General features: G+C 40.1%; 1 protein-coding gene across 3 annotated transcripts in view; it reads left to right on the top strand.

Annotated features, from left to right (window-relative positions):
• The window catches only part of LOC122564761 (pappalysin-1-like), a 326,083-nt gene that overhangs the window by 139,338 nt on the left and 172,984 nt on the right, over window positions 1-13,761 (top strand). For all 3 annotated transcript variants that reach the window (XM_043719939.1, XM_043719938.1, XM_043719937.1), the window contains exon 11: window positions 10,667-10,780. In XM_043719939.1, the coding sequence (XP_043575874.1) occupies window positions 10,667-10,780 (114 nt within the window). The remainder of the gene's footprint in view (window positions 1-10,666; window positions 10,781-13,761) is intronic.

Genomic DNA, 13,761 nt, shown 5'->3' with positions numbered 1-13,761 from the left:
CAACGCCCCTCCCCCAAGTCCCTCCTCCCTACCTTTTATCTTAGTCTGCTTGGCACACCTTCCTCATTCCTGAAGAAGGGCTTATGCCCGAAACGTCGATTCTCCTGTTCCTTTGATGCTGCCTGACCTGCTGCACTTTTCCAGCAACACATTTTTAAGCACCATAGTTCAGGCACTAAAGATGATAAACATACAAGTTGGAGATATAGATATCAGACAGAGAAGGGAAAAAATCTAAGTGATTCCCTGGCCCAAACCTTCACAATTTTCTCTGCATTTTTCCTCAAGGCATCCAGTGCAAAAGTGAACCATCTTGACTGTCTGTTTTTTATTTATTCATGGATAGTCGCCGTTTTGGTGGCTGGCCAAGCATTTATTGCCGATCATTTTTTTTTGGCTTCCAGGACATTTTGCTGAGCTGCATTCTTCTACCACTGCATTTAGTGTAGTTTGACCCACAATGCTGGTCAGGAGTGAGTTCCAGAATTTTGACCCAGCAACACCTATGGAATGTAATGCTTTTCCAAGTCAGGATAGTGTGTGGCTTCAAGGGGAACTTGCAAGTGATGCTGTTCCAAAGTATCTGCTTCCCTTGTTCTTCCAGATTATCATACTCACAAGTTTGGAAAGTGCTACCTAAGGGGCCTTGCTGAACTTCAACAGTGCATCTTGTAAATGGTACATATTGTTGCTACTAGGCAAAAGTGAGGACTGCAGATGCTGGAAATCAGAGTTTAGATCAGAGTGGTGCTGGAAAAGCACAGCAGGTCAGGCAGCATCCAAGGAGCAGGAAAATCGACGTTTCGGGCAAAAGCCCTTCATCAGGAAGAGAGGCAGGGAGCCTCCAGAGTGGAGAGATGCTACTGATCATCAGAGGTGAAGAGAGCGAACATTTGTGGATATGATGTCAATCAAATCCAAAATGCAAGAATCTAGGCTGTACATATTGGTCGGCTATCCAGCTATGAAAGTGTTCACACACAAAGTTGATCTAAATTTCATAAGGCAAAGATTGCAGCAGGTCTCACTTGACTGTGAGACCAGGTATGGAAATCCCAGTTAGATGTTCCTCTCCTAACCTATTCTTGGTTAGGCCAACTGCAGTAAACCAACCACTACTCCAGTTGTTGTGAGGTATCCCAAATGAGACTACAACTTGACACAGATTCCTCATGAAGAGTTGATGCTTGAAATGTCAATTCTCCTGCTTCTCGGATGTTACCTAACCGGCTGTGCTTTTCCAGCATCACGCTTTTTGATTCTGATGTCCAGCATCTACAGTCCTCACTTTCTCCGAGCAGATTCTTTCTGGTCTGTTTGGCTGACTATCACGGTCTAATTTACTCCTTAACCCAGAGTAGATCTTAAAAAGAAACAAAATGCAACAAGCTAAATCATGCAATTCACAGTATGAATGATACGTCTAGGACAAGACTATTCACAGATTCATAAGCAATGAATTATTCAATCCTGAGCAGATATTTTTCAAAAAACGTTTGCAAAACCTAGCTGAACTTACACAATATTAAAGCTTTTGCTATACAAAAGGGAGAGTAAAACATTTAACTAAACAAGTAAAGTGTCACATTCACGATGAATCATAAGACAGAGTAGCTACACTTCAAACCAATGCATCTGTTAAGAATTGTGTGTAATTCTTACTTGCATTTGTCTGTGCTCCCAGAGCAATTTATGCAGTTATAAGTGTGCTAGCCAGCTATATTAATAATGCTCTAATGGGCATGTTTATGTCATGGAACTGCTTATACTCAAAGTATTGAAGCTGTTGCGACTCTATATTTGCCTCACTTACATTCAGTAACTGAACAAAGAGACCAGCAACTAGTTTAATTCAGGGACAAGGCTGTGAAATTATAGAACGGTTTGAGGAAGTGATTGGTGTTGGCAAATTCAATGGGAAAAAGGAATAATGATGCTCATTGACAATGAGTGAGGGAAATGAAAGAGAAATTTATGATATTTTAATTTGAGCCTTCACTGTCTAAAATGTTCATATTTTCACATAAAGCCAGTTGCTTGCTTTTGACAATCATAATTTTGCCTTAAAGCAATTGTGCTGCACAACAGAACCTGAAAATTGTTTTTGTATTTCTGCCCGCAAACTTTCCACCATGAGTCTTTCCAAATGAAAGCTCAGCTATGAGCACAGAATGGACAGTGTGGTCCCCATTTTTGTTTGCCACCCTCACAAGTAGGACCCATGATCCTGCAGGCACCAATCTTAACCCATTTAGCACTGTGTCAACTCCTCCATCACCAAGAAGTAAGTTTAGGATTCAGAGAACATCCTTCATCTCTGCCATTCTCCGTCAGCCAACACCTACCTCAACAAAATATGGTTGGCGCATTAAACGTTTTAAGCAAATAATGACAAATGATGTTTCTATCATGGCCAAGTTGCAAACTGGCAAACTTCAGAGGCGCACAACTGATGCCTTTTCGGTGGATTTCCCTTTTATGTGTTGAAAATTGTAAGGTTGATAGTTTGCTCAGAGACCAAGCTGCTGTTGCAGGCTGGTTGCACCCTTTCAGAAATATTTAAAAGGCATTTGGATGGGTACATGAATAGGAAGGTTATAGAGGAATTTGGTCTAAATGCTGGCAAATGGGATGAGATCAATTTAGGATATCTGTTGTCATGGATGGGTTGGACCGAAGGGTCTGTTTGCTTGCTGTATGACTCTATGATATCTGACAAAATGTACCAATAGAGCGGGAAAGAGTTGAAAAGTCCTTCGAAAACGTGAAGAGGAGTTGGGTTCAGGCAGACGCTGGAAGAGACCGCACGTTTGCTGCTCAGCTGTCTGTAAACAGTGAACACTTTGGTTTTAATCATCTCCTGCAGATGTGTGCAGTGACAGAGGTTAAATGCAGCCCTGCTATGCACTTGAAGCTGGGGTCCTTCTTACTGAGGTGTCGGTGAGAGAAAATCAATACAAACAAGGGCAATTATCAGGCGGCGGTTAACTGCAAGTGGCCTCTGAGAGAGAAAAAAAAATTACTGTTGGATAGGAAAATGTGGGTTTGCAGCTTTAGAGTCCTTAAGTATCTCCTTTTATTTCATAAAAGACTTTGAAGTCATTTGTGGTTTCCAAGGCATTAACATCTAACAAAACCTGATTACTCAATTTTTATGTCTCTTGCGATTTGAATTTTCATTTATTGTCAGCTACAGACAACAATACATCTTTAAGGATGGCCTGGCAGCACAACAGCAGTAGTTAGCAAGATATTTGTGTATTTTTAGAGCTTGCTTTCCCATACTACTCAGCTGTCATTAACTAATGCATAACAAAGTAGTCTGCCATCACAAGTGAAGGGCTCCCAATCTGAGCTGTTTTGATCAAATAATTTTTCACATGAAAGAGTTAGGACCTGAATAGTGTCTAATTGTAATCAGTTTACTTTGGTCTCTGACAACCCTGGGTGGCCATTAATGGAGCACACTGGCAAATTTACATTAGAATATAGGGTTTTAGGATTGAGACACATTGCTCCGTATAGTGGCTTGAATGGGCTGTGCCAGCAGTGTGACAACAGTCCCCCTGCGTAAAGCTTCACCGGGCAGAATGTAGGCTTCTGAAAAAAAAGCTCATTGCTGACTTCGGAGAAAAATAAAACTTCAAGATAATTCATTTCAGTCAGTGTAATAAACAAGATTTGCAATTCAATGAAAATAAGCATGTTCCTTCAAACGATCATGTTCCGTGATGTGCCCCATCTTTTAAACTGTATGGCACAAAGTTACAAATAAGGGTTTCGTTAATTCTGGTAGTGGGCAAAGTAATTTTATGTGAATGAGATAACTGCTGGAGAAAACTGTAAAAAGAAAGAAAGCACTAGCATTCATATAGTAACTTTAGGACATTCCAAAGTACCTTATATCGAGTGATAAGTGGACTCAGTTTTACTGGGACAGTCATGGTTCTTCATTAAGTGGTGTAGTTTTCTTAAACAATTGTTCAGATGTCCCGCTTTTCACCTTATATATTCTTGTCAAATTTAAGCTGGTTATGAGGGAAGAATGTCTCTGCGAATTTTCATCCTTCTTCTTATAACGATGTCACATCACATCTCCTTGTACTGTATGCAGCAGACCTGATCTCATCCACCTCCATCTCCCTGCCTTTTCAGTGCCAATGGCTCCATCACTGTTGATGCCTTTTAAACAATTTATGGAATAGTGTTGCCAACTCTGGCAGGATATATGGCATCGTATGACCTCTCGCCTTCAACTCCCCCCTTCTCTGTAAGACGATTATTATTCATTGTCCAACACATCAATCATAACAAAGCTCCACTTTGGCCAAGAAACTGAAAGAACTTTTCTACTCTTCTCTGTGGTGCATGACGTTTTATTAGAAAATTGTTTTAAATCCACAGTGATCTAGCTGACCTCTGTTGGCAACCAAATGAGAGAATTTTGGCGGCACGGTGGCACAGTGGTTAGCACTGCTGCTTCACAGCGCCAGAGACCCGGGTTCAATTCCCGCCTCAGGCGACTGACTGTGTGGAGTTTGCACGTTCTCCCCGTGTCTGCGTGGGTTTCCTCCAGGTGCTCCGGTTTCCTCCCACAGTCCGAAGATGTGCAGGTCTGGTGAATTGGCCATGCTAAATTGCCCGTAGTGTTAGGTAAGGGGCAAATGTAGGGTTTCGCTTCGGCGGGTGGGTGTGGACTTGTTGGGCCGAAGGGTCTGTTTCCACACTGTAATCTAATCTAATCTAATCTAATTTACAATATATGATATCTAGGTGTGCAGGATGTGCAAGAGAAACATGAGTCAGCTGAACATATTAACTGTTTTAGCAATGTCGTTGAGAACATATTGCTGATCTGGACAACAGGAAACCACAGAATTAAAAACAAAAACACTGTGGAAGCTGGAAGAAATGATGTCCAACTCTAAATGTAACTCTGTTTGTGCAAGCATGCAAGTTGTGTAAGTAGGCCATTCAGCCCATTAAGCCTGGTCCAACACTCAATATGATCATCTGATGGTAACTTCAATTGCGCATTCCTGCCTAACTCTAAAACCTTCCCTTTCCACAGATAATGTCCTGTTGACTGTTCCTAGGATTTTGCATTTTCTATTTCCACTCTTTTTATTTCCACTCGAGAAATACAGACATTTTGTGTTATATTTCAGCCAAAGGCACAACATCTAACATGGTAGCACTCCGTCAGTACTGCACTTAAAAATCAGCCAAGGTCAAGTGTTAATGCAAACACCTAAAACAAGATTAACTCAGTGGTTTTCAAACAAGTCTGTGAAGGAATCCTCTGCAAATATTGACAGACTCCAAGTGTTAATTACTAGAAGACAGTGATCTAACAAATGAAAGCGGTTGAGAAAATGTGTTATATTCGGAGAAAACAATAGAAAAAACTGACAAAATAGATCAATAAATACAGAATTCTATTGACAAAAAGAATTCTGATCAACCCACTCTCACTGGGATCATTATAAGTACCCCAGAGTCCAGGTGAAAGCCAAGGGATTTAACAAATCAACAGGGATGTTCAAATATTGTGAAAATTTGAGACAAAATGTCCTGGTTGAATTCCTCCCAAATACAGAATAGTCAGTGCAAGTGATTGTAGAATTTTAAATGAAAATTATGTTCAGCACAAATAATATCACTGAAATGTTTTGTGCTGGTTTAAATAAAACATTGCTATAGGCACAGGTCATAGTTATAAAACTGGTCACGACACCAGGATAAATTGTTCATCATTGTGAACGTTTCTATTAAGTTAAACCAGTTCTTTTTGACACTATGGAGATATTTCAAAAGCTTTTGAATACATTTTTTATATGATTTATGAACCTTCATCATCCAATGCAACCATATTTGTTCCAAGTAATTTTCATTCCTTTAAAGTTGGATTACTCACAGTATCGGATAGGAATTCTGATTTAAAATTTTTATAAATCATTTTCTGCTTTACAAATCAAACAGCCCAAAGTTATCATTCTTAAATGTGTGTAAGAAAAGCAATTTTTTTTTGTTAAATGATTTTTGAGAACCACTAATGTTTGATAGATTTCAAGATATGGAAATGAATTTGAAAAGAAACTCAAGGGGAAAATATAATTTCGAAAGTGATGCCAAATCACTCTTGTACCTCTTTGTTTTAAAATAGCAAACACATGAAGATGATTTAAAGATTTAAATCTATCTTGCAAATCAGACAATAATTTTAAATCATTCAATTTTTGTTTTTGTAATTTATAACTCCTTGCTCAGACTGTGTTTCTGAACAGCTAATGAGTATTCCTTGTGTGTCTCACACATTTTTAAACAATCAAACTTTGCCTTCACACTCTTTTAGCAAATATATAATAGCAGAATAAAATCCTTTATTTGAGGAAAAGCGGGAGAACGACTAGTCGGCTGCATAATGAATGATCTGCTAATGAAATCATGGGAACATGCAACTTTTTTAACATATGATTTCTGGCAATCTGATTTCATTAGGCAGTCATTAATTCGGAAGAAATACGGGCATTCACCCATTTTTCATCAAAAGAAGAAAGGGAACCCCCATGGTTTAAAATCCAATTATTGACCCCATTCAACCCCACCTTCAGTACAAGGCTGTGATTATGTTTCGCTGCAGACTGTGTTGTGTTCTATTTGACACAGGCTTATGGAACTCTCATTAAGTCACACACCTTGCTACAAGATACAAATCACATGATTCCCAGGCATCTTCTTCCAAGAGCTGAGAAAGTGCTTATAATTTAATGTTACACCCAGAATCTAAAATAAAGTTCTTTGGATCAATAAAAGGCACAAGACTCAAGAAAAGGCTTGGATTTGACAGTTCTCTTTAAGAGGAATTTATTAGTTCCCACTGTGTCACCACGTAACAAGAAAGCGTGCACGTTTGGTTATAAAAGAATTCACTGCTTCTGGGTGGCTGAATACCAGTGGGGAAATGTAAAAGCTTACTAAGATGAAAAAACAATCAAGTATATTGTGAATGCTAGTTTAGATTGTTGGTGAAACTGAATAACTGTCTCCTTGTACAAAAGTACATTTTTAATACCTCACTTGCAACATATTCACTTAGGCCTGTCACCCATCAAGTTAGACTGTGATTTACTTTATGTGCAATTGCCTCCACCCTGCTTTTTCTGTTACTGCTACTCGTAGAGGCTAAGGTCAGTGACTGGGTACTGTTGTGCTCAGACTCACCCGACCTTCCGACTCACTATTCATGTTTTATGACTAGCATTAAAAATGTCTATTTTATCGCAACTCTAACCGGTCGGAAAGATTTTTTTTTGCATGGTATTTGACAATTCCCTCCTTTTTTTTTCAAAAGAATGACAGAACTATATAAGGCAGTTCCATCTCACCACCAGGGGATGAGAAAAGTACTTTAGTCATATCAATGTATTTTTGATTCGATCTAAGTGTGTAGTAAATTGTAAGGGAATTAATTCAAGGCTGTGTCTGTTCAGGCGAGTAGTGAGAATGCAGGACTTAAAAGGACAGAATCGCCTCCTACTTCTTTATCCCTGGGTGGTAATTGCCTTTAATCATTGTCTGGAAATGAACAGGAAAGGACAGGTCATCCTCAGTGTTTGAATTGCAGAGCGCTGTAGTATAATGTGTTCTGTCAATGTGAGTTGTTTTCTTAAAACCGAGCTGTTCAAGGCATTTGCAAAAGACAAAGAATTCCAGGATTTTTTCTCTCTAAAAAGCCAAAATAAGTTGTGATTTGCATGACAAGGCTCACCCCCCCCACCCCCCACTCTGAATCCCCACACCCCAACCAAGAACAACACTGCCCATGGTGGGAGGTGTTGAGATAAATTCAATCTCTAAATAGGCAGTATCTGTTTTGTTGGGATGCACATCCACTTTTCAAGTGTAGCTTTGCCAAACAACAAAGGAAAATAAATCAAACACAAAAACCAGTAGCTTCCTCTGAGGTCCAAGTAGTTTAAAGCGTAATGTTAATTTCTGCTCTGGCCAGCACAATCTTTAACACAATCCACAAGCAAAAAAATTCTCATTTACACAGTGGGTAAAATAGGTTTGGTTTACACAACATTCAAATGAGACTCGATTAAAGTTGGACTCATTTCAAACACAACTCAGAAACCTCACAGATTAGAGACTTCCCAAGAAAATACCATACCGCTAGTCATTACAGTTCTGAGCATCCACTTTTTGATAAGAAAATGAATTATTGGCAAATAAAATGGTTTCTCAAGACATCCTGGCTGGCAGGATTCGTACTGGATCTCCAGTGCTTTTGGGATCTTTGCAACTGAAGTCACAGTCCCATTAAAACTGGGAATGCTCAAGCGGTCAAATTTGCAGGACTACAGATATCTCAAAGGTTCGAAGACCGGAGTAGATAGGGAAGGGTTTAGCCATAGAAGAATTTGAAAACAAGGATGAAAATTTTAAAGTTGAGCTTTTTCTTAACCGCCCAATAAAGGTCAGTGAGCACGTCATATCTTAAGCTGCAGGTTTTGGATCTGCCAAGTTTGCAGAGTGTTGGAGAATGAATGGAACCTGAAGTGTGCCGTAATTTCTCCATACAGCAGCTCAGATACTTTTTATGTATGAGAAAAGTTTTCGATAAGCAATGACTGAGCCTCAGTTAAACCTTTTGGGCTATGATACTGCCATACTGATTCGCATTAAGGAATATCATCCCTAATTCACATAAGAAATGTTCAAAACAGTAGCATTTGTGCAAACTTCTTGCAAATACCAGTGGTATCTTGAACAGGGCAGGCAATTTGATGTCTTTAAGAAGTGGATGTCCTTGAATCCACTTCAATAAGAAGTGGATGTCCTTGAAAGAATGGATATATAATGGGTGTCACTAAAGATGGGTTGATCAAAGTTCTTTCAATAGTCTTGGAAAACAATTACCCTGCAATCAAAACTCACAGATATGATTTGACTATTTATGATATTAATTGATTGTAGAATCATAGAAGTAGACTGCAGCATTTTTCTTGGAAAAAAAGGCAAGAATACTTTGAAATATTGAATTTATTGATTGTAAAATATCCATGGGTGTAGGAAGTGCCCTATAAATACAAATCTTGTATTTCTATATTTTCTAGTCTGCGAGGTTCTAAATATTCATAAATAGAGTCAGAGAGTCATACAGCATGGAAACTGATCCTTCGGTCCAACTCAAACTTGAGTAAATCATGATTTGCTACTGGAAAGCAGAATTATGAAATATAAACATAAAGTGTGAGAAATAGTTTGCATGCCTGACAGCAGCTGTGGAGAGAAACAGAGCAATGCTTGAAATCAACTCTTCTTCTTTCAAGTTCATAGCTTTAATTTGATCTTGATTTTCCCTTTTTGAGACAAGTAGGGGACGGATGTGTTTGGTGCTTACTTACTCGCCACCTTCACTGTTGAGAAAACTTGTTGCATCATGCACTAATAAGTTTGTTAAGAGCTGACTGGGAAGCTATTTGGTGAATCAAAGGTTGGCAACTTTCTGAATGCCAAAGACCACCCGCCAATGATTATTCTTCAGGGAATGAAAAAGCAAGAAGCTAGATCTTTTACTTTTCCTTCTCGTGGAGAGAGTGTCCTGATCTGAAGGAGGTCTGAGGCAACGTGGGTGTCTTTTAGAGACCATCTAGCTTGCTCCTTCCTATATTGCTTTGGCTAGTTCCAGACTGAGGCAAATGGAGGTTCCCTCCTCCCCTAAAATAATGGGTACGTTAACTCTGGATTCTCAGTTGAGAATGCAGCCACTTTTCTCGTCGACTGGGAAAATGCAGATATCTGGGAAGATGGTGAACTAAGGCTCTTAAGTGGCTGTTAATTGACCATATAAAGACCTTAATTCCTGGTGAGTTCAGGTAGTTTCCAGTAGATTTTCTTGCCCACCACAGAACAGGTAAGTTAGTGAGAGGAGAGTGGGTCTCTTTCCAAGGCCACATACCTAATTGTCTCCACTTGCTGCTACCTGGATCAAAGGGGATGGAGGCAGTGATATTGCACCCTTCGTTTCTTTCCGCACATATGCTGGCACATCTGACAGAGTACAATGCTAATATATTTATGTTACAGAGTCACACAGCATATAAGAGGCCATTTGGCCCATCAAATCTGTGCTGACCTATCTACACCAATCCCACATTTTAGCATTTGGCTTATAGCCATGAATGTTATTAAATTTCAAGTGCAAAACATATACTTTTTAAAGGTAGTGAGGTTTTGTGCCACTTTTGCCCTCCCAGTCAGTACATTTGCAGAACCTTGGAAAGTTTTGTTATAATAAAGCTGCAATATAAGTTCTTATGATGGATTTTTCTGAAGTATCCAAGAATGCATACATTTTATGATGCACACTTCAAAATATGGTTTGCACGGCATCAGGAAGAGAACAAAGCACAGGAACACTGCTCATAAATGTTACGGGAAGCTTAAAAATGACAAAACTGCTCCTGCAGGAATATCAGTTAATAGTTTGTAATTGTTTTATGATTTAGGTTTGCTTTGTCTGTGCATAATTTGGCACAGCATGAGTATTTTCCACGACGCACAAGTTAAATACACTCAGCATCTTTGTTGTGCATCGCAGGTGCTATTAATTTCAAATTACCGGTATAGAAATTAATGCAATCGTACTTTCCTGCAGATGTGCAAGACCAGGGTCATTGACTTATCCGAAGGAGTGGCTCAGTATGCCTGGTTCCCATGCGTAGAAGCATTCCACAGCATCCCATACTTCAGAGCAAAATACTGGCTAAAGGTAGGCCCTTACTTTGGACAGTTTGAAATGGATCCTGAACAGGAGGGAACAGATTGTAATCAAGTGGAAGAAGCAATTTTTAATAATTATGTCAGCTTCTGCCATCCCAATTCACAACTTTCTCTGCTGACATATTACCAGTGAAACATTCCAGATATTGACACAGTCCCTGTGACACACTCCAGATATTGACACACCATCCAATGACTAGCTCCAGGTATTGACAAACCACCAGTGAATTTCTCCAGATGCTGACACACTCCCAGTGATACTTGATGGATACTGACACGCTTCCAGTAATACAAACCTCTGAAAGACATCATCAGCTCCCCTAAGAAATCATATTCGTCATTGTAGAATTTTTATATAAGAACCCACTGTGCCACGACAGTAGTTAGCGAGGAAAGAAATTGACCTCATGAATTCTTTGTGATATTCTCAAAGGCCAACTACAGTTTAGATGCACCATTACAAGAATCCATGATTTATTGTACCAATAATCACAGCAATTGCTGGCAGCATTTTAAAATGGGCAAAAGCAATGAACAACAGTATTGTTCAATCAGTGCCCCTTTTATAAGATGAACATTATAATCTACCTTTCTGGTAACACTGTATTATAGCTATTATTCTGAAATCCTAAGTGTATTGAGGCATTTCAAGCAAACTGCAGGAAAGAAAGAAATTGAATTTATTGTATAATTTATGACACCTTTAGAGCATCCCAAAGTGCTGTGTAGCCAATATATTAAATTTCTGAAGGACAATTATTGTTGTTGTTTCTGTTATTGTGCATACAAGCATTCCAGCCAATTTATGTACATGTTCCCATTGAAGACAGATGACTGAATAATCTGCTTATTGTTGTGTTTTTCAAGGGAACATGGCTGGCCAGGAAATCAGAAAAAGTCAATTATTTTCTTCAAATAGTAACACAGGGCCTTTTGTGTTTGGTCTTGATTTGATGTCTGCTCTGTAAGTCAGTGTATCTCACAATGAAGTGCTCCCTAAGCCAGCCCAGATGATTTACTCAAGCTTGGATCAGACATATGCTCAAAGCTCACAGTTTGTGAATTGAGCCAACAATTCACGAATAGAATGAGTAGGCAAAACAATCAATGGACAGGAATGAAGATATATTATTTTCACATAAAAGTTCATTGACGCTTCTACGTTTTCATCAATGGGCAATATTCGTAAATTGAGACATAAACTTGACACAGATCAGGAAGTCTCAGATTCAGTGGTTCATCCATGCTGAACTAATGATCTTACCAGACTATCTTAATTAACATCAACTCCTTCAGACTATCTGAAGGAGGGAGAGGTTGGCCAGGGATACTGTGGCTGATCTTCACCCTGTAGTTTTTGTTGGTCTGTACACATATGGACAGGCTTCAGGCCTGACTGCAATGCCCTAGACAGTTATAAAGCCTCACAACCTGACCAAGCTAAGACATGAAGACAGATCTTTGGGTTTAGGTATCATGGCAGGAGAAAGGAGAACTTTGAGGAATGGTGGCTTGGATGGGGGCAGGGGTGCAGGAGAATAGAATAAAGTATTTTTTAAAAGCTTAAGACACTAAACAAATTGTGCCTGGAGGAAGATTTATGTTCCTGAAGAAACTCAAATAAATTAAGCTGCATTTCACAGATGTGTCTAAACAAATCGTTCGCTTGTAGAGCACAGGCAAACCACAGGCTCAGATTTTCTAAAGGCCGGGCAATCATTTCTGAAGCAGACATAGGAATTGTGCTTCAGCTCTCTGCAGAATTCCCCTCATAGCTGACTGTAAAGGGATTGCCAGGGAAACTGAATTTTCTGCTGGGCAATTCCCTAGTACCTGGAACCCTCCAAAAGTCTCCTTTTAATAGATGGAGAATTCAAAGGGTTTCTGCACTTTGGTGAATAGTTACCCAGGAAATATCAGGCTATTAAAAGCTTTGCCTAACTTCTGAGTAACTATTAAACTGACCCCAAGCCCCCACTTCCCAGCATTATCCAGGCACTGACCTGACAATGGTACCCACCTGGGAGCCCACACCATCTCCTGCATCATGCATGCAAGTGACCTCCCCCTCATTCTCCCATGGGATTGACCTCCTGTCCTGTCTCTAGACCCAAATCCCCCCGTATCCCTCCCTAAGCTGACCTCCACTCCAGACCCAATCACACTTCCCTCCTCGTCCCCTTCACATCCCGTCTCGGAACCTGCCACACTACCTCCACTTCACCCCCTTCCCCTGTCCCACAGCCAGACCTGACACTTCCACTGTTTCCTGTTGTACCACCCACACTATTGGCCCTTGACCCTCAACAATCCCCCCGAGACCCATCATACTTTTCCTGCAACCTTGTGTTTCTAGACCTTGACATTTTCAGAATACAGCAACTGGTTGCTGTGAGAAAAGGCCATTTGGTTGTTCAGTGCTAGAAGGGAACTGTCAGAATGGAAGAATGGTTCCTTATGTCTGAAAGAGTCCTGATTGTAATTTCCTGTAACAAATGCCAAAGTCTCTCTTAACATTAAAAATGACTGAATGGAGTGACAATCTGCCTGAGACTGGGGTTGTCACTCCTCAGAAATTATCTGTTGAAATTGTGTAATATAAAATGAAATTATGTGTTACAAAATCGGGGTAGCATGGTGGTTCAGTTGTTAGCACTATTGCCTCACAATGTCAGGGACCCAGGTTCAATTCTACCCTCAGAGCTGAAAATGTGTTGCTGGAAAAGCGCAGCAGGTCAGGCAGCATCCAAGGAGCAGAAGATTCGACATTTCGGGCATAAGCCCTTCTTCAGGAATGAGGAAAGTGTGTCCAGCAGGCTAAGATAAAAGGTAGGGAGGAGGGACTAGGGGGAGGGGCGTTGGAAATGCGATAGGTGGAAGGAGGTCAAGGTGAGGGTGATAGGCCAGAGTGGGGTGGGGGCGGAGAGGTCAGGAAGAAGATTGCAGGTTAGGAAGGCGGTGCTGAGTTCG

Source organism: Chiloscyllium plagiosum, chromosome 30 (assembly GCF_004010195.1).
Source record: "Chiloscyllium plagiosum isolate BGI_BamShark_2017 chromosome 30, ASM401019v2, whole genome shotgun sequence".
Classification (NCBI taxonomy): domain Eukaryota; kingdom Metazoa; phylum Chordata; class Chondrichthyes; order Orectolobiformes; family Hemiscylliidae; genus Chiloscyllium; species Chiloscyllium plagiosum.
This window is presented reverse-complemented; position numbering and strand designations above follow the sequence as displayed.